At 44.9% G+C, this 23,185-nt stretch overlaps 1 protein-coding gene across 9 annotated transcripts in view; it reads right to left on the bottom strand.

Moving 5' to 3' along the window:
* Nucleotides 1-23,185, bottom strand: part of kiaa0586 (KIAA0586 ortholog) — a 204,575-nt gene that overhangs the window by 15,373 nt on the left and 166,017 nt on the right. For 2 of the 9 annotated variants that reach the window (XM_064336570.1, XM_064336590.1), the window contains exon 32: nt 9,738-9,796. The exons of the other annotated variants lie outside the window; for them this stretch is intronic. In XM_064336570.1, the coding sequence (XP_064192640.1) occupies nt 9,738-9,796 (59 nt within the window). The remainder of the gene's footprint in view (nt 1-9,737; nt 9,797-23,185) is intronic. 9 annotated transcript variants of the gene reach the window in all.

The following is a 23,185-nucleotide window of genomic DNA, read 5'->3' as shown; positions in this document are numbered from 1 at the left end:
TTTTGGGGCGGGGGGTACCCTGCAGAAAGGCCCCTCGGCCATGCGCCGCTTGGTGGGCTACAGAGGGAGGCTGCTGGGCAGGTATGAGAGCCCAGCAGCAGGGGCGGGGCGCATTAGCATTTGGGCACAGAGGCCATTGAGACTGGGGGCCGGGGCCGCACTCAGCAGCCTTTTCATCTGGGGGTCTTACTGGGGGAGATAAAAGCACGGCCAGAGCTCTCAGGCCAGGACCGGGGCAAAGATGGCCGCCTAATCAAAGCCACATCAGCGCTGCGGCGGGTTCAGCAGCACCACCCGCGCCCTGAGAGGGGCGGGTCACGGAGCAGGGGCTGAGGGGAGGGGGAGGGGACCCAGGTCAGCACCAGCACAGACACTCTTAATCCCACTCCACCACGAACACCCCCGCTGGCACGCACATCTTTCATGAAAAACACCCTTAATCTGTGCTGAAGTACCACATGCGTAACGCTGGAAGAAAAGCACAAACATTTATTCATAAATGTATATATATGTGCACTAGAAAGAATTCAAATACAGCTTGAATTGTTTTTTCAACCAGATAAAGTTAGAACTTGATAACTTAAGAACTTAACTTGAAATAATTAAGATAAAATTATAATATTAATAATAATATTATAATAATTAAGCCTGCATTCTATTCAATCTGCATTTAATGCATTTTCCCATCTTCATCTGAGAAGTGAAAAAATCATTTGTAACTTTTTCCTTCCTCACTTCCTCAGGCAAAGTAATTAGCTTGGTTATCACTGAAATTGACAAAACAGAGACTAAAATACAGAATGACATGAAACAGGAAAGAAGTGTACCACTTCCTTACATATGTTAATCACAGGACAAAGTGCACTAAGGGTAGACTATAGAGAAGCCTTAATAATCTGTTGTACCGTAAACAGCATGTGTATGCTATCTGAAGATGTTTGAAGTTTGATCTATGCTTACACATTCAGCGTAAAAACAGTAAACACAACATTCCTTAGGCCGTAGTTACGCCTATTCTCCTCAATAAAATAACGCAATTCAACAAAATGGAAAGATCCACATGTAAACACCAGTATGATCAACGCTTTGTCGAAGATGAGCATCAGCAATAGTAAATGCAGGTCACTTACACCATAAGCATTACTTTCGCTCTAAGCAAACTAAACCTCTTCAAGTTTTTTTTTTAAAACTTAATTAATACAGCTCAAGTCAGTCACCTATATCTGTGTACCTATATCCTCTATAAAGACAAGAGCAATCACAACTGCATATTACATTAGCCAAGCAGGGCATGCTCAATTCCCCGTTGTTAAAACAGACCCTCCTCTCCCAAAACAATACAATCGGCAATGGCCTATTTTCTGTGTAGCAAACAGCTGTTCCTGCTTTAAAATGCTTTGTTTTCTATGGCAACATGCTAATGCTAATGCTCAAACATGCATTGTGTCAAATCACAAGATGCTCAAGTGCTTAGGGCCCCACCCTCAAGTTTACAATGCATCTTAAATCAGATAACTACAGAATGCTGTCCACTGGCTCTTTCAACATTCTGTGGCTCATCTGCGCATTGCTGCTCACGCTGACACGCTCCTGCTCTAATTTATATCCACAAACTAAAAGATTTATATATTTAAAATTGCATTTCTTATTATTTACTTTCAATAGTTTTGTTTGATATCATTTTCTCCTTAAATAAGAACCAGAGTGACATGCATTCTAAAAAGGCTCCACTCCATTATTCATTTTTAATTAAAATGTAAATAATCCTACTAGAGCGCTGCACTGCTATATTTGTGTATTTTAACCGCCTGAATTCACTTCCACCTCTTATTCATATGCACAGGCTGAGTGCACAAAGACAGCTTACCCCAATCCTGAATCTCTTTGATTAAATGACCTTAGCTAAATGATATCTGCATAAAAAAAGCTCAAAATGGGAGATTTACAAAATCATGGCAAAGTAGACACAAACCACAAAAATAATGCTGGTATGGCAAATCTACGACTCAACATCTGCAAATGTGATCTATTCTGTGCCAGTGTATGAGTCATGGTTTGCATTTTAAAGAATGGAACGTCTCATTCTAGAAACCAATGCAAGTACGATGTTTCGACGATATCTGGCGTCAAGTTTTAGCTTATGCCAACTCCAAAGCACGCATGAGGAAAACACACATCCCCCCTCACATCTCCTCTCACACCCTCCTCACATCTCCCCTTTACCACTCCACGCCGTGTTTCAGCCAACGGAAGCAGTGCCGCGGTGTGGTTCCGTCTCATCTGCCCTCTAACGCCATGAACGCGCTCCTTTGATCTATTGGACCCTGATAATGGGGTCGGACGCAGTGGCGACTGTGGCCCTCTGGGGCCCGCGCCTCGGAAGGCTCCCGCCGAACCTCTGAAGCCTCGCCTGAAGTGCGCTTCCTGTCTGAAAAGAGGCTCTGGAGGGCCCTTCAGAGACCACTCACTTCACTGGCCAAAGAGCCTAATGAATACATGAATGGGAGCTTATCTTCAAAGCAGAGGAAATGCATCCTCTCCCCGATTCAAAAACGCGTTCTCACAAATATTCAGACCCATAATTCAATTCACAGCGACTCCCAGGCAGCTGTTTCAACTACATTTAAAAGCTTGAGCTCCCCTGCCCACTCTCTTAATTCACTGTCCAGGCGTTAAAAAAGGCAGGGCAACACAACACATTCATTCATCCCCCACATCAGCTGAAAACCTGCATCGAGGCTAATTTCAATCATGTTCACTCAACTTTTAAAACATTTTACGGAGCGAAAACTGACAGAAAAGATAATTGCATTTGTTTACTCTGACAGATCTGCAGCTGCTTAGTGAAACAACAGTGAGACATAAAAGCCCATTAATGTCAGAGGTGGGCAAACCCAACAAGTGGCCGTTTACTAATGAGCGCACATGCTAATGGGGCGCTATCACTGCAGCCCCAACATGCAGCTCATCTCTCATGAGCTCTCAAACTCCTATCCTGCTGAATGCAGCTCACTGCAGGAAACTGCTGCTTGGAGGTTCCCAAAAAATAAAAATAAATACATAAAAAAGGGCCTAAGGAAAAATACTTTGAGTTACTCAGCTCTGCATATCTTTGGGGGGGGGGGGGGGTGGTCTTTGAGGAGACAAGGTGCTTGTGTGATGATAAGCCTGCTTATATCTCATCAAAGGCCTTCACACCGTAGGAGATGCAGTGCCGCATATTTACATGCAAACTGGACGGCATAGCAGCACAGCCTTCCGATGTGCGTTAAGTGTGGTGTGCGGTCTTCACCACACTGACTCACAGGCAGGAAAACAACTTGCAAAACAGCTCACAAATGAAGTTCCTCACATTTCAGCACTTTGTACATTCCCGAGTGACAGATTACATTTTTATATGCAATCCATTTATACAGACGGATATTTACTGAAGCAGTTCATGCTAAAGTACCGTGCTCAAGGGCACAATGGCAGCAGCCAGCTGGGAATATAGCCAATGTACCACACTGCTGCCCTTAATTCATGACAACTCATGATTTTCTAATAGCCACTTATCCTGTTGTGTCTATAATAGAATCCCTGTGCTGGCGTGATTCAGTAAATGCATGAGAAGCAGGATAGGGCAGTGACCATCCAGTAATCTGACAGGAAATCAGCCCCAAAGGGGTGATTGGTTGGCGGGAGATGCATAGGGTCAGTGGGCGTGGTGTAGGAATGCCCTTTGGCATCTTCATTGGAAGCCATAGGCAGATCGATGTCTCAACACAGAAAACGTAGACGTTGTGTCCTTCTGGTAACAGGACTGGCTGATCAGAAACTGGCTGGCCAGATTCCATCCACTCTGAGGAATCCCCTTTCCTCCACATCGGCGCGGCTGACCCAGAGCGCCCATGAAACTGGAGCCGGCAGCGTCGGGGCTGTGACAGATGGGAGGTGACCTGGGAGCTGGGTGTTTGGGGCACTCTCTGGGTATTACAGTACCCAGGCCCTCCCCCAGGGACCAGGCCAATCCCAGAGCCCGGGGGAGGGGTTATGGAGGGCCTATGGGTGATCGCCCAGTGCTCACCATCTGCGCATGGGAGAGGACATCTGCTTACACCCCCAGAGTATCCACCACCTACAAACTAAGAGCCAGCCAGGACACTTTCTTAAGTACGGCATTTTAAATGGCAACAGATACATTACTGGTATGCCTTACAGGGGCTCAGGTAGAGCCAATACAGGTGAAATGTCTGAGAAATTGTCTAATTGCAGTTTGAGGGTTAGAAGTGAACCAAGCATGGTGAACTGTGATCTATCCAAGCAAATGAGGGTATTCAGCCATCCACACATTTTGATAATAATGCTGGAACATGAGCTCTTCCTTTGAATGAGGAGATTGATTCACTGATGTTACTGACATTCTTCATGGGGTGGGGGGGTGTATGCCTTAAAAAAGTTTACGTCAGTGAACAAGCTTATAAAAATCCAGTGTAAAAAAACAATTGCATTGAACTGCAACCAATAGAATCGGCTGGAGCGTCTCTGAGCCTGAGTTTGGTGTCTGTGGTCTGTGAGGCGGAACAGTGTGTCACACAAACAATCTGACTGAGGATGGAAATGTGCCCACCCACTTCACCAGAACCCCTCAATACTCTCTGAGTCTCCTCAGTCCTCTCTGTGTCTCCTCAGTACTCTCTCTGTCTCCTCAGTCCTCTCTGAGTCTCCTCAGTCCTCTCTGTGTCTCCTCAGTACTCTCTCTGTCTCCTCAGTCCTCTCTGAGTCTCCTCAGTCCTCTCTGAGTCTCCTCAGTCCTCTCTGTGTCTCCTCAGTACTCTCTGTGTCTCCTCAGTACTCTCTGAGTCTCCTCAGTACTCTCTGTCTCCTCAGTACTCTCTGAGTCTCCTCAGTACTCTCTGAGTCTCCTCAGTACTCTCTGTCTCCTTAGTCCTCTCTGTGTCTCCTCAGTACTCTCTGAGTATCCTCAGTACTCTCTGTCTCCTCAGTCCTCTCTGTGTCTCCTCAGTACTCTCTGAGTCTCCTCAGTACTCTCTGAGTCTCCTCAGTACTCTCTGTGTCTCCTCAGTACTCTCTGTCTCCTCAGTACTCTCTGAGTCTCCTCAGTACTCTCTGTGTCTCCTCAGTACTCTCTGTGTCTCCTCAGTACTCTCTGTCTCCTCAGTACTCTCTGAGTCTCCTCAGTACTCTCTGTGTCTCCTCAGTACTCTCTGTGTCTCCTCAGTACTCTCTGTCTCCTCAGTACTCTCTGAGTCTCCTCAGTACTCTCTGTCTCCTTAGTCCTCTCTGAGTCTCCTCAGTCCTCTCTGTGTCTCCTCAGTACTCTCTGTGTCTCCTCAGTCCTCTCTGAGTCTCCTCAGTCCTCTCTGAGTCTCCTCAGTACTCTCTGTGTCTCCTCAGTCCTCTCTGTGTCTCCTCAGTCCTCTCTGAGTCTCCTCAGTCCTCTCTGAGTCTCCTCAGTACTCTCTGTGTCTCCTCAGTACTCTCTGTCTCCTTAGTCCTCTCTGTGTCTCCTCAGTACTCTCTGAGTCTCCTCAGTACTCTCTGTCTCCTCAGTCCTCTCTGTGTCTCCTCAGTACTCTCTGAGTCTCCTCAGTACTCTCTGAGTCTCCTCAGTACTCTCTGTGTCTCCTCAGTACTCTCTGTCTCCTCAGTACTCTCTGAGTCTCCTCAGTACTCTCTGTGTCTCCTCAGTACTCTCTGTCTCCTCAGTACTCTCTGAGTCTCCTCAGTACTCTCTGTGTCTCCTCAGTACTCTCTGAGTCTCCTCAGTACTCTCTGTCTCCTCAGTCCTCTCTGTGTCTCCTCAGTACTCTCTGAGTCTCCTCAGTACTCTCTGTGTCTCCTCAGTACTCTCTGTCTCCTCAGTACTCTCTGAGTCTCCTCAGTACTCTCTGTGTCTCCTCAGTACTCTCTGTCTCCTCAGTACTCTCTGAGTCTCCTCAGTACTCTCTGTGTCTCCTCAGTACTCTCTGTGTCTCCTCAGTACTCTCTGTCTCCTCAGTACTCTCTGAGTCTCCTCAGTACTCTCTGTCTCCTTAGTCCTCTCTGAGTCTCCTCAGTCCTCTCCGAGTCTCCTCAGTACTCTCTGTGTCTCCTCAGTACTCTCTGTCTCCTCAGCACTCTCTGTGTCTCCTCAGTCCTCTCTGAGTCTCCTCAGTACTCTCTGAGTCTCCTCAGTCCTCTCTGTGTCTCCTCAGTCCTCTCTGAGTCTCCTCAGTACTCTCTGTGTCTCCTCAGTCCTCTCTGAGTCTTCTCAGTACCCCTGTGAACACCACACCTGTAGCTCTATTAAAGGGAATGAGAAGACGGTGATGGCCACATTCATCAGCAGTGGTTGATTAAAAAATAATAATAATTTACACCACAGCCCCAGAAGACCATCAATCATTCCACTTTTTCAAATTGCAACCCCTCCCAGCCATCTTATCATTACCCTTCAGGCAAAGAACACTTGGACTGGAGATTGGGCTCACTGCCAAAATGTTAATTAAAAGCACCTCTCTGCGATAATGTCCTGAAATGTTAGGATAATTAAAGCTGATCTGTTTTAGATTCTGGAGAGGGAAGGCGGTGTGTGAGGCAGAGCTGGTGCACAGCGGTGGGCGGATCCGGCCCTGAAGATCAGGGACAGACGAAGGCTGATCTGAGTGAACCCCTGCAGTGCAGGGAATGGGGCAGGGGATAGGGCAGGGGAAACGCTGCGAATCTGAGCGAGTGATTGGCCGTCGGCGACAGACACCGGTCGGGGAGGAGAGCGAGGACGGCACTGACTGGTTCTAGGCCCCGGGCAGGCTGGGGTTTTTGTGTAACCGTGGCGATAAATTCAAGATCTTGCTGTGGTTTTCTGGGCTTAGGGGCTGCAGATCTAGGCCAGGAGCTTCTAAAAGCCTTGGGCGGGGACAGTTCAGGATGATCTGATGGAAACCAGACGGGGAGCTAAATGGGGCTGAGCGGCACAAAAGGAAGCACCTCGCTCTTTAAAACAAAAGAAGCAGACAGGCTCACCCCCCTCCCCCTCCCCTGCTTCGCTCCACACACAATCCTGGGGCCTCCGGATTTGGCAGCGTGGGACAGAAGGGTGTTTGTATTAATCTGGGGGTACTTACATGCAAATGTGGGGTCAGAGACAAGCCCCCCTCCAGCGCAAATGTGCACTGGGACACTTGTGGGAGCAGTCCTCCCCCCTGCTCCAGCAAATACGCATCTGATGCACTGGCAGAGATATGAGCTGGGCCGTTTCCACCAGATATCACTTATCAGAGCTTCAGAGGACAGAGCGAGAGGAAGAGAGGAGCGAGGAGAGAGGAGAGAGAGAGAGAGGGAGAGAGAGAGGGAGAGAGAGAGAGAGAGAGCCTGTCCTGTCTGTCATCTGTAGAATTCTGTTTCCACACACTTCCCGTGCACAGTATAATGGTGCAGAGGGTGGCAGCTTTACTGGGTTAATTGGAGGATTTGTGGACAGGCGCTCACGGTGAGGCAGAGCACAGCTTCTGTGGAGAAGCCTCACTGTCTTCACAATAAAAGACCTTTCACTTGCTCCTCCACTTGATCCCAGCCAGCATCAATTTTTTAGATTTTGTGCCTCCAAGAGATTACAGCAGCAAGACAGCAGCCTAACAGGTGACATATACACCCAAGATCAGGCTGCATGGTGACAAACTATTCTATAATCATTGAAAATCCTTCATCCTTTAACTACTGTGGAATAAGTTGTTTGTAAATAAACCAAAGATGATAGACACAACTCCTTCATTCTCAGCCACCTCTTAACTCCCTACAAAGTTTCACAGGTGACCATAAGCTGAATGACTCCCAATCATGATCCATTTAAGACTTGGTTCATTGTACCCAGGCACGATAAAGTACAATATTTCAAATACTTGTGAATATTTTTTCATTTGTATTTTATGACCCTGGAAAAATCTGTAAATCATCTGTATCATGGTACTGCAGAAAAAGGTAGTTATAAATACAAAATACATTCTGATCTCCCTACTATCAAATATAATATATGTTATATTTTTAAAAATATTTTTCATTCTCCTCCCTTTGTTCCATCACTGTTCACTTAATCCCCTCGTGCTCTGTAATCCAGATATGTGACTTGCTTATCCACTTGTCATTTAACCTATAATTAACCATTCAGAAATCAGGCGGGCTTACAAGGTTTGTACTTGTCGGACATGATTATGAGGATTTGTTAAAGCTGGCATCAATACGCCCTGGCTTGTCTAATTGTGAGTGAGGCTGAAGTGAACTGGAGGTGCTGGGTGTGTACAGGGCCTCTCCTTCCTGCACACTTACCCCAGGACCTCTGACTGGTGCCCCAAATACATCACTCACAGAATACATCTTTGTTTTTTCAAACAAAGAATAAAACATCCCAATCTGCCTTTTATCGGTTATGAGAGCAGACAATGTGAAGAGTATGACAGCTGCTTGTTCAAACAGCCATTATTGGCAGCGTTGTGTGTGATTGCCATTGACCCAGTAAAATGACAGATAGTCTGGCTGTGTGAAGAAGAGAAGCCACTGCATTGTGGACAAAGTTAATATGCAATTTTCTGTGCTGCAAGTGTGAAGGTGGCTACTGTTGCACACAAGAAAACTAGCTAGCTAAGTAGCCAGTGATGTCTGAAGATCTCTCACCATCTACAAAAACACAGGCCAGTGCGCTGAGCACATACAGTTCTATTTCAATCTTTATTTCTCACTTTGTCAATTTTTGCTTATAATGTAATGCACAGATATTAATAAATGTTCAAAAACTAAAATAAAATCACATCATATAATCACAGCCTACTACCAAAATCAGATTTCTTTTGAAGACAGATTTCCTTTGAATGGCTCAAAAGACTATCAAGCTTAATATTTATGGAAATTTAGGAGCTGATTACTTATCTTCCAAGACATTGAACCTTGTTTCATTACAAATAGGACATTTGTGTGAGTAGACTATTGTAAGTACAAATGCTTTACAAAATCTTCCATGGCAGAGTTTTTATTTAACAATGCCACTTCTGTAATTTTGACTGGGATGGACAAATATTATTAATACAACTGACTATATAACTAGCTTTTTACAATGAAAAAATGTTTTTTAAATTAAATATATTTCTGTACTTTCAAGACACACACACACACACATATATATATATATAATATATATATATATATATATGTATAATATATATATATATATATTTGGAATCGCTATATTTAGTTTATTTTAAATTGGGTCATTAAATGAATACCCCAGTTCAATAGTGGTTACTAAATACTAAATACAATTCAATCAGGACATTTCACCGTGGGTGCCGAATTAGTCAGGTTGTAGGGACATCCCTGTGGCTCGGCTATATCTACAGCGTTTATAGATATTCCACGAGAAGACCCAAATACAGGGCGAGTCAGAATGGAGGAAGACCTTGCCAGTGGTCTTCATACATGCACGTACACACATACAGATCTCTCCACTTCCAAAATCACTACCCAAAACCAGTATCCACCATCTTTGTGTTACCAGTGAATACTGTCCCAACTCACTATCCACCATCTTTGTGTTGCCAGTGAATCACTGTCCCAACTCACTATCCACCATCTTTGGCCCAATTTGAGCTGGATTAGTTTCACAGATGGAGGTGTGACTTAAGTGATTACCGACAGGATGTGTGATTTTTATCCCATACAAATCTGCATTGTCTGTAGTTAGAATAAAAAACACTGGAGCAAATAACCTTCTGTGCTTCACCAAACTCAGGTCCCTTCAGTAATAGCACTCCAGTTCGAATGGACCCTGTAATAATGCAAACTGTGTATGGAAAGTGTTTCCCTTGGTTTCTGGTGACCGGGAATCAGATTTGAACTAGCCACATGTCGTATCATTATTCTTTTCTCATAAAAGTGCAGGTAGTGATGTTTATATCTGGGCTATCTGTGATTTTTGATAGAATTACAGAAATTGTTAATCCCGTGCGAACAGACCAGACAATACATCCTGAAAGCCTTATTACAGTACAACCCACTGTAAAACTAACTGAGCCTGAACAGGGCTTTTGTCTTACCAGTGAATCACAGTTCAAACTCACGTTCCATCACCTTTGTCTTGCCTGTGAATAACTGTCCCAAATCACTATCCATACTTTCTGTCACCAGTGACTTCCATAAACGAATACACTGATTGTCAAGGCAGCCATGTCATGCGGACTTTTTCCGAGCAGCACTTGACACGCGCCTGACACACTGTAAGAGGAGCCCGGGAGGGCGTGGCAGGCCTGGGCGCTGTGGGGTCTGCTGATCAAAGCCTCCGGCGGTGGGGAAGAGTCCCGTCTCAGACGGGGGTGAGGAGGTGAAGGATACCGGCGCGGACGGCTCGCTGGAAGACGAGGGCTCGGGTTTCTGCGCCGCCGCCGAGCCATCTGCGTGTGAGGAACACTATCTCCCCACGTTAACACGCATGAGGGACCGGGACCGTTTGAAGTACGCAAGATTCAATAAAAACATGATCTTCAGGGTTATTCTAGTTCACCACCCACAACTCTGCGGGCACTTGTGTCTTCTAATGCTCGTGACTAGGCCCAAATTTTATATGAAGATCCTACGCCACACAAAATGATTAGAGTAAGCTTCATGTGGGAAAAATAGCTCCTTGCAGACTGTTTTCATTTGAGTTCAAAAAGGTATGACGACATGTGTGATTTCATATGGTGAGTATCAATGTGTGCTTCAGAGACTAAACAAAACCGGCCAAGAGATCTTCAGTGAGAAACATCAGTAGTTAACACAATATGCAATTGCTTCTACAGTCTGTGACCATACTGAGTAAAAACTGCATATCTCCCGTTCTCTAGAATTGCACACGTCAGTGTCCAGTTCAGGCTTTGACAGAGAGCATGCAACAATAAATACCAGCTGTTCCACAGATTTAGACAGCACAGGAATTGGCAATTAACAGTAAATGTCACTTTTCTCATCATAAACGTCTTCAGACTTTGTTTAAACTGTTAGCCGTGCTTACTCAGCCAGCTGGTTGGGATGAAGAGAAACTGTCCGCTGATTTGTCACTGAGGAACTGTGTCAGGAACTTCAAAACGCCAAACGCTTGACAGACAATAAAATGATCCGCTTGGCCTGGTCAAGCGATCTGGAACGGCCGGCCCTGAAGTCACACAGATCCGCTCGTGAATAACTCGAGCAGCTGTTCCTAGTTGAGACACATGAGCGCAGCTGGACTGTCTGTCTGTACTCAGGTCCTCAGCTTGGCCTCCCACCCCTTTGAACCAACCAGATCAACAGTCTAAAAATAACAGCCACCAGCGCCACTCAATCGCAGGGCCTTCTGCGCACCAGCTCCTAGTGTTCAGCAGTAAACTTAATGTGCTTTATTTTGGGAGTGCCCGTGTGCACATCTTACCACATGGGCCTGCAGCATTTTGTGAGTTTCTGTCCTGATAAAAGTAGAGAAGAGAGAGGCCAGGCCTCGAGCCAGAACTACATTCATCTGGGGTACAGCAGACTGACCATCGTAGTTACAGTACGGATAACTAAAGAAGGTGAGGACTGGGAGATATTTTTACTGGTCTGATAAGGCAGAAGTTACCCGCCAGCTACTCTAAGCCTTTGTGCCAGGAAGCATCGCCTCAGGGAGAATCGGGGAGAGGAGGAACCCAGCAGGCCATGAGGAGGAGAAAATGTACTGCTGCTGTGAGGGACATAGACACACTACATACACACACACACACACTCACACACACGCACACATACACACAAACACACACATACATTTACACACTACATATACACACACTACATACACACACACACACGCACACACACACACGCACGCACGCACACAAACTCACACACAGACACGCACATACACACACACATGCACATACACACTACACATACACGCACATGCACAAACACCACACACACAAACACACACATACACACACTACATACACACACACACACACACACAGGCATGCTACACACTTATACTACACAGACACACGCAGACACACAGAGAGACACACACACAGGATGATATGTGGCCTTGTCATTTCCTGTTTCCAAGGCGATGATCAACCAGCTCAACTACCTGCTCATCAGCAGCCCAAGGGAGGGAACAAAAAAATCCTAAAAAGCAACAGCGGCTCCTGACTCAGCAACCTCAGCGTCCCGCAGAGAAGCACCTGATTACGGTCCTGTGCCCCTCCTGTTGTTTTTCTTTATTCGTGTAACCGATGACAACATGGTCCCTTAATTGAAATCTTGAGAAAGATATTGACTGTGGTCGGGTTCAATGCAGAATTGTTCCATCACAAGCCTCCCTCTGTGAGTAAATGAACACAACAGCAGTATCCCAATGGGCAGAACACGCAAGAGTTCAGATTCAATCTGTGATTACAGGGGAGGGAGACTCTTTAAAGGTATAGTTCACTTTCTTGGGTCTTTAAATATTATTTCAGCTTTTAGTTAGACTGGCCATGACAGTTTTATATGAATGATGAAGGATATGGTAGATATTTACAGAGGTTTCTCACAGCATGCAGGGGTTTCAGATCAAAAGCAAGAAAGTGCACTTGAAGTAACTCCAAAATGACTTCTAGAGCAATGCTATGCCCGCAGAGGTTGCATGTTCCTACATTAGCTGATTATACTTCAAAACGCTCCGGAAAGTACTTTCTTCCTTTAGACCACAAACCCCCAAATACCCCTAAACCAGCCACTCTAAAGCCGACTGGTAAGTACTTAAAATTTCCTTCACAGCACATAAAAACAGACCTTGCCAGTCAAAAACAAGCAATAGAACTGAAATAACATTTGTAAAAAATAAAATAAATAAATAAATTTAAAAAAACTTGAACAATCCCTTTGACCTGACGTGCATTCAAGATGAGGAAAGTTTGCGGCGATTTTGAATGAACATTCCGCTTAGTTCGCCACCAACACATTTTCATAAAAATGGATGCGACTAAACGGAGGGTCATTTTCGCGGTGGCTTCCGCGATATTAGAGGACTTCAGTGATAGTGGTCCTGACATGACAGACATTAAACGAGTACACTCTGTATTGTCGTGTAGCGCAACTAATAAAGAGTTCTGCAGAACGGAGCGATATGCCGAGGAAGCCATCCCTCGACATGATGATTTTACTTTTCGCTCGCATGTCAGGATGAAACGAGCAACCATTGTTCTCTCGCTGTCTTTCCTGTCAGCAGTCATTTTTGTTCGCAGCCCAAACCGGCGCTACCTTTTCAGACTGTTAGGTAATGTTAACCAACGTTCCTGGCGAACAGAAAAACGTTTGAATGTGTTCGCGAACGTTAGCTAACGCTCGAGGTCTGGAATGCACGTGTGATTTGTGCACACCATCAAAGTGACATCAAAGTGGTGTTTTACACCAGTAGGATTACGCCAATGACAATTTCTGATTACGGTTAGTGGGTTAGGGTATACAGTTATTAAGAAGTTAAGAGCTAATCTGAGGATATCGTCTATGGTAGGATGTAGTAGACCATTTATGTCACTTATTTCAGCCATTTCCGAAGAAGTATTATTTTCATAGGTTTTGACTCCACGAAAAGGACATTTGGCCAGAAAGACAAAGAGAACACTCCGCACCATAGATCTCTGCCTGTGATGTTTTCAGAACCTTCTGGTACATGATGTTCTATGTGTTTGTACACTCTCAGCCTGGGGCAGTTTGCCTTAGTCGATTTGCATTTTGTGTAAATGATTGCTTTGGCAATACTCTGCCCATGTGTGGTCATGCAAACAAAGTATATTTGGATTTAAAGCTTAAAGATCTGGGAGAAAAACCAGGGGTTGGGTTGGTTTTCAAGAAGGGTCCCCTCTGCTGTACCCTCGTAAATGTAGGCAACAATTAAGATGTCCCGAAAGTAAATCTTTTATGTTTAATAAGCATCAATGAATACCTAAAAAAAAAAAAAAACGCTGAAATGGTACAAACTAGTGAGCTCTGCTGATTTTATTTGAAAGGAAATAATTATATTTTAAAAGGCAGGGAATAATTGGATAATTGTATCTCATATTGCCAAACCCTTTGGAAATATCTTAAATTATAAATGAGTTTTCCAATAACTCAGTGGGCCAGCGAAGAACATCCTAATAGAAGGCCTGCCAGGACGGACGGCACTACATTTATAAAAGTGATGACGCATTTCCAGCAGTGGAAACTGCACAGGAGACTCAAACATAGGAAACCCACCACAGTTATTTTAAAGATTTACAACCCCAGAATTACAGGCACTAATTCTAATGTAACAATTACTGTAGATATATTACAGTAACCCAGAAAAAGACAAATATGGATTCTACAGTACTACTATAGGCCTTGGGTGTCAGTACTTCATCTGCCAATTCTTTTCTGTGGAGTGAGTAAATTTGGAGCTTAATGAACTTGCAATTTCACCTTTCCTCTCTGTCCAAGTGCGTTGCTGTGTTGGTGGAGTACTCTTCACAGGCTACTAGTGCAGAAGGACCACAGGCCCTTGATGGGCCAGGGGAGTCACTCAGGCGTGATGTCATGGCGACATCCCCGCAATCTGAAACACTCCCTCTCACGGCGATGTCGTGACCAGCTATGCACCACCTGCGGGGCTGCTGCAGGCTGCCTGCACTGGTATGGGTAGGATTTCATAAGCCCCTTCCACACATTGCTGTGCTCAATTATCCGGGTTAGATAGTGGTTTCCCCCCATTCACATACGGGTCTACTATACGGCAAAAATTCTGTGACGCGTCTGTTCACACATGACATGACTGTTCCAGATAGATTGGGCAAGGCAGGATGTGATATATAACGTATGTAGCAGAAGACATGGCTTGTTATAGTTTGTAGCAACATGGTGGGGGAGGATCAGCTGTGGTTGAGTGCCAATTTTCTCATAATGTTACTGCGATACAACACATATTCTAAACACGTGATCATTATTTTTTTGCATAATGTATAGGATTCACAAAGCCACCAGGGAGACATTAGAAGCCTGGAGAAGAAAAGAGAAGAAGAATACGATGCAGCGAGGCTCTGAAGGAGGAGACGCTGTATGCAGCTAAAGGCTAAAGCATTTAATGCTCCTTACAGACAAATGCATGCTGTGATCAAGTCGCGAAATGCAATGCATTACCCTCTGAGTCTCCTGTAATTGGCTGGTTTGCTCCACGTAAAAGCGCCTTCTGTAAGAACGCCATACCCTCTTGCATGCTTTTGCAGGAATGTTTCCAGTTTTGTTCACACTAGAGCCATGGCGGAAGATTTACGTTAATCTTACTAGGTCCTGACCCGGCAAAATGGAGAACACAGAAAAACCAACTCCTGCTCCTCTTCACACAAGGACAATGCAAAATTGCTGGAACATTTACAGGTTAAGATGCGTCTGTGAAAGGGGCTTTAGTAAACTGTGGGGTATGTCACTACAATGAGTCTGCTTTAGCAGGATGAGCCACCAGACAGCCTCAAATAATTGTCATTTTTATTTATTTTTATTTTATTTAAAAGAGAGGTCAAGGTAAATCTACTAAGTAATGAGGGGTGAAACGAATCTCCACAATGACTTGTGGTCAAATGTTTCTCTGTGGTACACATTAAACAAACATCCTGGTCCCTCTCAGTTTTGGGGCTTGAAGTCAAGCATTATAGTTTCAGGAGTTAGCTTGCTTCTAGCTTGCAGTTAATTTCACAGGCATGCTCTCAAATGAAGACAAGCATGCAGACTCACAGGGGTCTGGCTGAATGTTCTGACATGTCTGGAGAAACAACAAGCTTTTGAGATGGGCTTTAACCGTGCAGCTTTTGCTATCATATGTTGCCTAGTTACCATGGAGATCAAACTCCTGCCTTGCAGCACTCATCCCGTCTCCAAGGCTAACCGTGCTGGAGAGGGGCACACCTTAACGCTCATGCAGTGAAATCCCACTGCAGCTGTGTCATAGCTTGGCATATGAGTCCACAGGGACAGAGCACTGATGGCTCCCTCTGCATGGGGTCTGTAATTACAAACAGATGCTCATATATTCAATTATATACAGCTCATATAGTTGTCCATGAACACATACACATGTGTGAGTATGCACACACACACCCTGGAGAACATGGCAAAGGGACATATTTGTGCCAGCATACCTCACAAGAAGATGCTTCTTGGCTCACATACATGCACATCCAGTACAAACAAACCCACACACACAAAGGCACATATATACACAGGTTGGAGGATGGCAGTATTAGGAAGTGAAATGCAGTGTTTCTGCCGCTGAATTAGCCAACCCTAGCCAACAAGCTAACTCTCAATGATGATCCACATGCCAGACAATGTGTGGACCGACAAATCTCAGCTCTGGGGTGGACAGAAATGTCTGCTTTGATATGACAGAATTATTGTATGATATTTGAGTCTCCCAGTTTGGAGCAGGGACAGGAAAGTATTGGCCCTAATCCACCATTAGGAGATGGACTTTCTTGTGGATTTCTCTGCACAATGACAAACTGGTTTGTCTTTGCAACAGTGCTAATGATAATGTTACTTTTGACACCAAAAAATTGCGTATTATGCAACAACAGATTACCATAACAGGATTCACTCGGTGAAGAGCATGCTAATGACTAATGCTACTGCTCGGATGCTACTTAATTAACTACTGATAAGATATGAAAACATGTTATGACATTTCATCATTTTAGGTTATTTACAAAACATTGAAATGTTTATGAGTGCCACGACAAGTGGGCGAGTTCATGTCACTGCAAATCAATACAAAGTTTTCTGAGTGATCACCTTTAGCCAATGATCAAACATTTCTATACTGATGGGATTGGTCTCTTACAGGATGACAATGCCCCCTTCCACAGGGCACGAGGGGGTCACTGAATGGTTTGATGAGTATAAAAATGATGTGAATCATATGCTATGGCCTTCACAGTCACCAGATCTCAATGCAAATGAAGACGAATGGAAGATTTTGGACCAACGTGTTAGACAGCGCTCTCCACCACCATCACCAAAACACCAAATAAGGTTGGTTTATGTTGGTTTTTCCTTAATTTGTATCCGTTTGAACATAACAACCTATGCCCCCCCCCCCCCAAACACACACACACACACACATGTACATTGTATACCTCACAAGTGATTGTTGCACTGTGCTATAATGACCATCATACAATACACCTATAATGACAAAGCGAAAACAAGTTTTTAGAAATTTCTGCAAATTTATTAAAAAATAAAAAACTGAAATATCATATTTACATAAGTATTCAGACCCTTTGCTATGACATCCAGAATTGAGCTCAGGTGCATCCTGTTTCAATTGATCATACTTGAGATGTTTCTACAACTTGAATTTGTAAATTCAATTGATTGGACATGATTTGGAAAGGCACAAACCTGTCTTTATAAGGTCCCACAGTTGACAGTGCATGTCAGAGCAAAAACCAAGCCATGAAGGCGAAGGAATTGTCTGTAGACCTCCGAGACAGGATTGTGTCGAGGTACAGATCTGCGGAAAGGTACAAAAAAATTTCTGCAGCATTGAAGGTCCGAAAGAACACAGTGGCCTCCATCATTCTTAAATGAAAGAAGTTTGGAACCACCAGGACTCTTCCTAGAGCTGGCCGCCCGGCCAAACTGAACAATCGGGTAGAAGGGCCTTGGTCAGGGAGGTGACCAAGAATCCAATGGCCACTCTGACAGAGCTTCAGAGTTCCTCTGTGGAGATGGGAGAACCTTCCAGAAGGACAACCATCTCTGCAGCACTCCACCAATCAGGCCTTTTTGGTAGAGTGGCCAGAAGAAAGCCACTCCTCAGTAAAAGGCACATGACAGCCTGCTTGGAGTTTGGCAAAAGGCACCTAAAGGAATCTCAGACTATGAACAGAAACAAGATTCTCTGGTCTGATGAAACCAACATTGACTTTGGCCACAATGCCAAGCGTCGTGTCTGGAGGAAACCAGGCACCACTCATCACCTGGCCAATACAATGAAGCATGGTGGTGGCAGCATCATGCTATGGGGATATTTTTCAGCGGCAGGAACTGGGAGACTAGTCAGGATCGAGGGAAAGATGAATGGAACAACGTACAGAGAGATCCTCAATGAAAACCTGTGCCAGAACACTCAAGACCTCAGACTGGGGCAAAGGTTCACCTTCCAACAGGAGGATGAACCTAAGCTCACAGCCGAGAAAATGCAGGAGTGGCTTTGGGACAATGTCCTTGAGTGGCCCAGTCAGAGCCCGGACTTGAACCCAATCAAACATCTCTGCAGATACCTGAAAATAGCTGTGCAGCAACACTCCCCATCCAACTTGACAGAGCTTGAGAGGATCTGCAGAGAAGAATGGGAGAAATACCCCAAATACAGGTGTGCCAAGCTTGTGGCGCATACCCAAGAAGACTTGAGGCTGTAATCGCTGCCAAAGGTGCCTCAACAAAGAACTGAGTAAAGGGTCTGAATACTTATGTAAATGCGATATTTCAGTTTTTTATTTTTAATAAATTTGCTAAAATTTATAAAAACCTGTTTTCGTTTTGTCATTATGGGGTATTGTGTGTAGATTGATGACAATTAAAATACATTTAATCAATTTTATAATAAGGCTGTAACGTATAACAAAATGTGGAAAAAGTGAAGGGGTCTGAATACTTTCCGAAGGCACTGTACATGTCTACAGTTTAATAACTATAATACATGTCTATGTGAGTTTGATAACTATAATACATGTCTACCAGAGCTTAATAGCTATCCTGTATGTCTACATGAGTTTATTGAGTATACTGCACGTCTACATGAGTTTAATGACTATACTGCACATCTACATGAGTTTAATGACTATACTGCACGTCTACATGAGTTTAATGACTATACTGCACATCTACATGAGTTTAATGACTATACTGCACGTCTACATGAGTTTAATGACTATACTGCACATCTACATGAGTTTAATGACTATACTGCGTGTATACATGAGTTTAATCACTATACTGCTCATCTACATGAATTTAATCACTATACTGCATGTATACATGAGTTTAATCACTATACTGCACATCTACATGAGTTTAATGACTATACTGCACATCTACATGAGTTTAATGACTATACTGCATGTCTACATGAGTTTAATCACTATACTGCACATCTACATGAGTTTAATCACTATACTGCATGTGTACATGAGTTTAATGACTATACTGCATGTGTACATGAGTTTAATGACTATACTGCACGTCTACATGAGTTTAATCACTATCATATACAAAGCACGCACACATACACACAAAAACATGCAAGTTGCCCAGTAAGTCTGTGATCTGGTCTTGCCCAACTCTGACATCTAACATTCAAATGTGAACGCCTATCCACAGGAGTTCAGCCACCATCATTTTCACAGTGAAACGGGGCGGGCCAGCTTGCATAAGCAGTGATTTTCTGCATGACGTGGCCGTGAGGGCCGTGCACTGAGCCCACGGCAGTCCTCCTGCTCTCTGAGTCGGGCTGGGAGCCGTCCCTGGAGGCCCCCTGTGTGCTGATGAGCACAAAGAGGATACACGGTCAGGCAGAGCGAAACGCTACTGCCTAAAACAGCACATCCCTCCCACCCACGCACCCTTCTGCTGAAACACAGGCCGCACACAGGCACCCAGAGACAGAGAACCCAGGCACCCAAAGACAGAGAACCCAGGCACCCAGAGACAGAGAACCCAGGCACCCAGAGACAGAGAACCCAGGCACCCAGAGACAGAGAACCCAGGGACCCAGAGACAGAGAACCCAGGGACCCAGAAACAGAGAACCCAGGCACCCAGAGACAGAGAACCCAGAAACCCTGAGACAGAGAACCCAGAAACCCTAAGACAGAGGACCCAGACATGAAGAGACAGAGAACCCAGGCACCCAGAGACAGAGAACCCAGGCACCCAGAGACAGAGAACCCAGGCACCCAGAGACAGAGAACCCAGATACCCAGAGACAGAGAACCCAGGCACCCAGAGACAGAGAACCCAGAAACCCTGAGACAGAGAACCCAGACATGAAGAGACAGAGAACCCAGACATACAGAGACAGGGAACCCAGCTCAGACAGTGAGGAAGGCAGCCTTGTTTTCATAGTGTGTTATTTCAAAACTCTGTCTCAGGGCTCACAGGGGGTGAGGGGAGGGGTTAGGGGCGGGGGTCAGGAGAGACCCCACTTGGCTTTCACTTTTCCCTGAATCTGATTATTGTTGCTTTGCTTCCTCTGCGCTTAAAAAAAGAAGCTGCGGAACTCCCGCACAGAAGCCAGTCTACTTCCTGCTCTCTGAGGACCGCGCTCTGTCAACGCTGCTGATCAACATACGCTCCAGCTCCTTCTGTAATTGGCCCCATAAAGACAGAGCAGGGACCCTTCCACAGGACAAATGAAGTGGCAGCATAATGCACCTGGAGAGCTGATTTCCCCTGCCGGACACCGAGGTACCGCCTTAACACTCAACGCAGAGACCCAACAGCAGTCATCAGCCTGCCTGCCAGTGGTGTCAGTGCAGTCTTTCTGATTCGGCTGGAAGAATGCGAGAGAGGTCAATAATGCCAATTGCACCGCAGGTCTTTTCAGCATTTCACCATTATGCTCACCTTCCAGTGTTGAATACTGTCCAGAGATATCAGCGCTGATTCATTTCCATCTCAATGGCCATAGTGTGGACATTTTCTAATTGGACTGAGGGCCGCTGAAACGTTTCTGGGACTGCGCAAACGGGTATTCCTCGGGTGCGGGAAAGAGATTTAACGGCGAGTGATGCTTAGGCCGTTCCAAACATCATGCATAAACAGGGCGACGTCACTTTCATTTCCTACACAAAGCCACTTCATCGGCCCAATACCCCTAACAGAACGGCTGCATAAACAGATGCTTTTCTAATAAAGAATATGACGCAACTCTCCCATTTGCTGCTTTTCGCTGGAGGGCACGCGAACCTTTTCGGAGCTTTCAAAGCTGGCAGGGAGAAGAGGCGAAGCACACTGCAGCGAGCAGCATCTAACGTGTTTATTTATGCAGTGAGAGCTTATTAAATCTCGGCTACGGGTCTGCCAGCAGTTCTTCTCGAAAGAATGCACTTAACTTGTCGATCTTTCACCTCTGAGAGAAAACACGCATCCAGGTCCAGCTAGATAAATAACCAGCCCTTGCTACTGGTCAAAACGAACCCCTTCCCAAGAGCAGCCTCATATTTTTAGTTGACTATATACACAACGTCTGAAAGCGATTGGTTTGTTTGCTTTAGTGAGAGAGACTGTCAGTAGGGAACAGTTCTTCTGCCATTGACATGCTCATGGACACCAGCTTTGGGAATTGTTTTCCATCAAAGCAGAAGATTGTAAATTAAAAGGAAGTTTAGTTTTGAACAACAACATATATATTTTTGTGAATTTCAGGTTAGTAGCCAAGGCTACACACCAACATCATTCTGGACATAGTAATACATGGGCTCTGTTACAAAACCAAGAGGTAAACATGAATTATTCCTGTTTAGCACATTACAGGGGAGTGATACAGGCAATAATAACGATGGAGTCGATTATTCTATATTTCAATATTCAAATATTCAATTTTACATCAGTATCACAATGGGAAAAGAGCGGAGGCCTTCGTGGTAAGTTCCTCTACTATGATGTCATTCAGAAAAACTGTATCTGTGAAAACTATATATGTCTAATTTTGCCTAATAATAGTCATTCTGCCATGCCCAATAGTCATAATTCCCAAATTGCTGCTTTGTACCTAACTGCATTACCCTGTGGCCATTCTATTTCATGGTTAAAAACTACCAGTACCACTTTAAGTCTTCCTGGAGCACTGCTGCGGTGGTATTTGGTAATTAACTGACCCCAACTCCCAGAACACAGACCATATGAGGACAAGGTGGAGAGAGTCCACAACGGGCGATCTGCAAGTGGAAAATATCCAAAGCCGCAGCTCGGAATCTGTTTATTCGACTGTATGAGCGTGGGCGAGAGAGAGAGCAGGAGAAAGAGACAAAGAGAACGAGCAAGAGAGAGAGAAAGAGAAAAAGAGAGAGAGAGAGAGAGACAAAGAGAATGAGTGAGAGAGAGAGAGAGAGAGTGCAAGAGAAAGAGACAAAGAGCGAGAGAGGAATGAGGTACTCCTGTAGCCACAATCTACCCTGCTGGAGGCAGGTCTTGCTTACACACTAAACTTCTATACCTAAGATTATTACCACATCACAAATTAGTGACCTTAAAATGTGAACACACAGTATGTCATGAATAGTACATTTCTAATCATCTAGAATGCCCCATTATTCACATAAATATTCGTATTTCTCTCTAATGTTGCAGAATTGCTCATTTCCCCAGCTGTTTCAGAACTGATTTACGTTGCTATGTTCTTCACCCTTTTAATACATCAACATTGGTGACAGTGGACTAATATTTCAACTGAGGCTGTAAACCCAACCCTGCTCACTTGTAACCAGGACCTCCTCCTCCCCCCCCCCCTCCCCTCAGGGGGGAAGAGCACAGGAACACAGAGTTGAGGCTGTGTGCTGACAACACAGGCCAAGGGCCTGCCCGTTCCAACTGGACCTGTGTGTTAAAAAAGGTGCACCTGGAAAACCTTAACTCCTGTGTCAAAATGTCATCACATACAAAACACAGACTTTCCTAGAGGATTTCACAAGTGGAACAGCCTGCATTAATTCAGCTTTGGGGATGGCCAGCTGCACATTAAATATTCATGTAGGGAAGGGCAGAGAAAGGTTCTAGCAGTCCATGACAACTTTGCATGGAAATTTATGCAGTTTTCTAAATCATACCCTTCAAAACATCTGACAACACGAAAACTTACTTCACCTCTCACTTTGGCAATGCTACTGTGCCATTATAATGGATGACAATGCACCATTTTGGCCACCAGAAAATGGGAGAGCTCAGTACAGTCATTCCAGAAAGGTTATTTTAGTCAATCTAAAGTGGCGTCTTTGCTTGGGGCAGAAAGAGAAGCCTCCGAGCAGTCTGTTGACTGGCAGCTTTGACCCCCCGGTATAACAGCGACAAAGAGCCGGAGCTTCCCCCCATCCTCCCCAGCCACAGTAATTACACGCAGGACAATGGCCCTGCATTTCAGGACAGGCGCGCACCACAGTCAGAGACTGGCGCCT

This window comes from Anguilla rostrata, chromosome 1 (assembly GCF_018555375.3).
Source record: "Anguilla rostrata isolate EN2019 chromosome 1, ASM1855537v3, whole genome shotgun sequence".
NCBI lineage: Eukaryota > Metazoa > Chordata > Actinopteri > Anguilliformes > Anguillidae > Anguilla > Anguilla rostrata.
The sequence above is the reverse complement of the archived record's forward strand: the minus strand, read 5'-3'. Positions and strand labels throughout refer to the sequence as shown.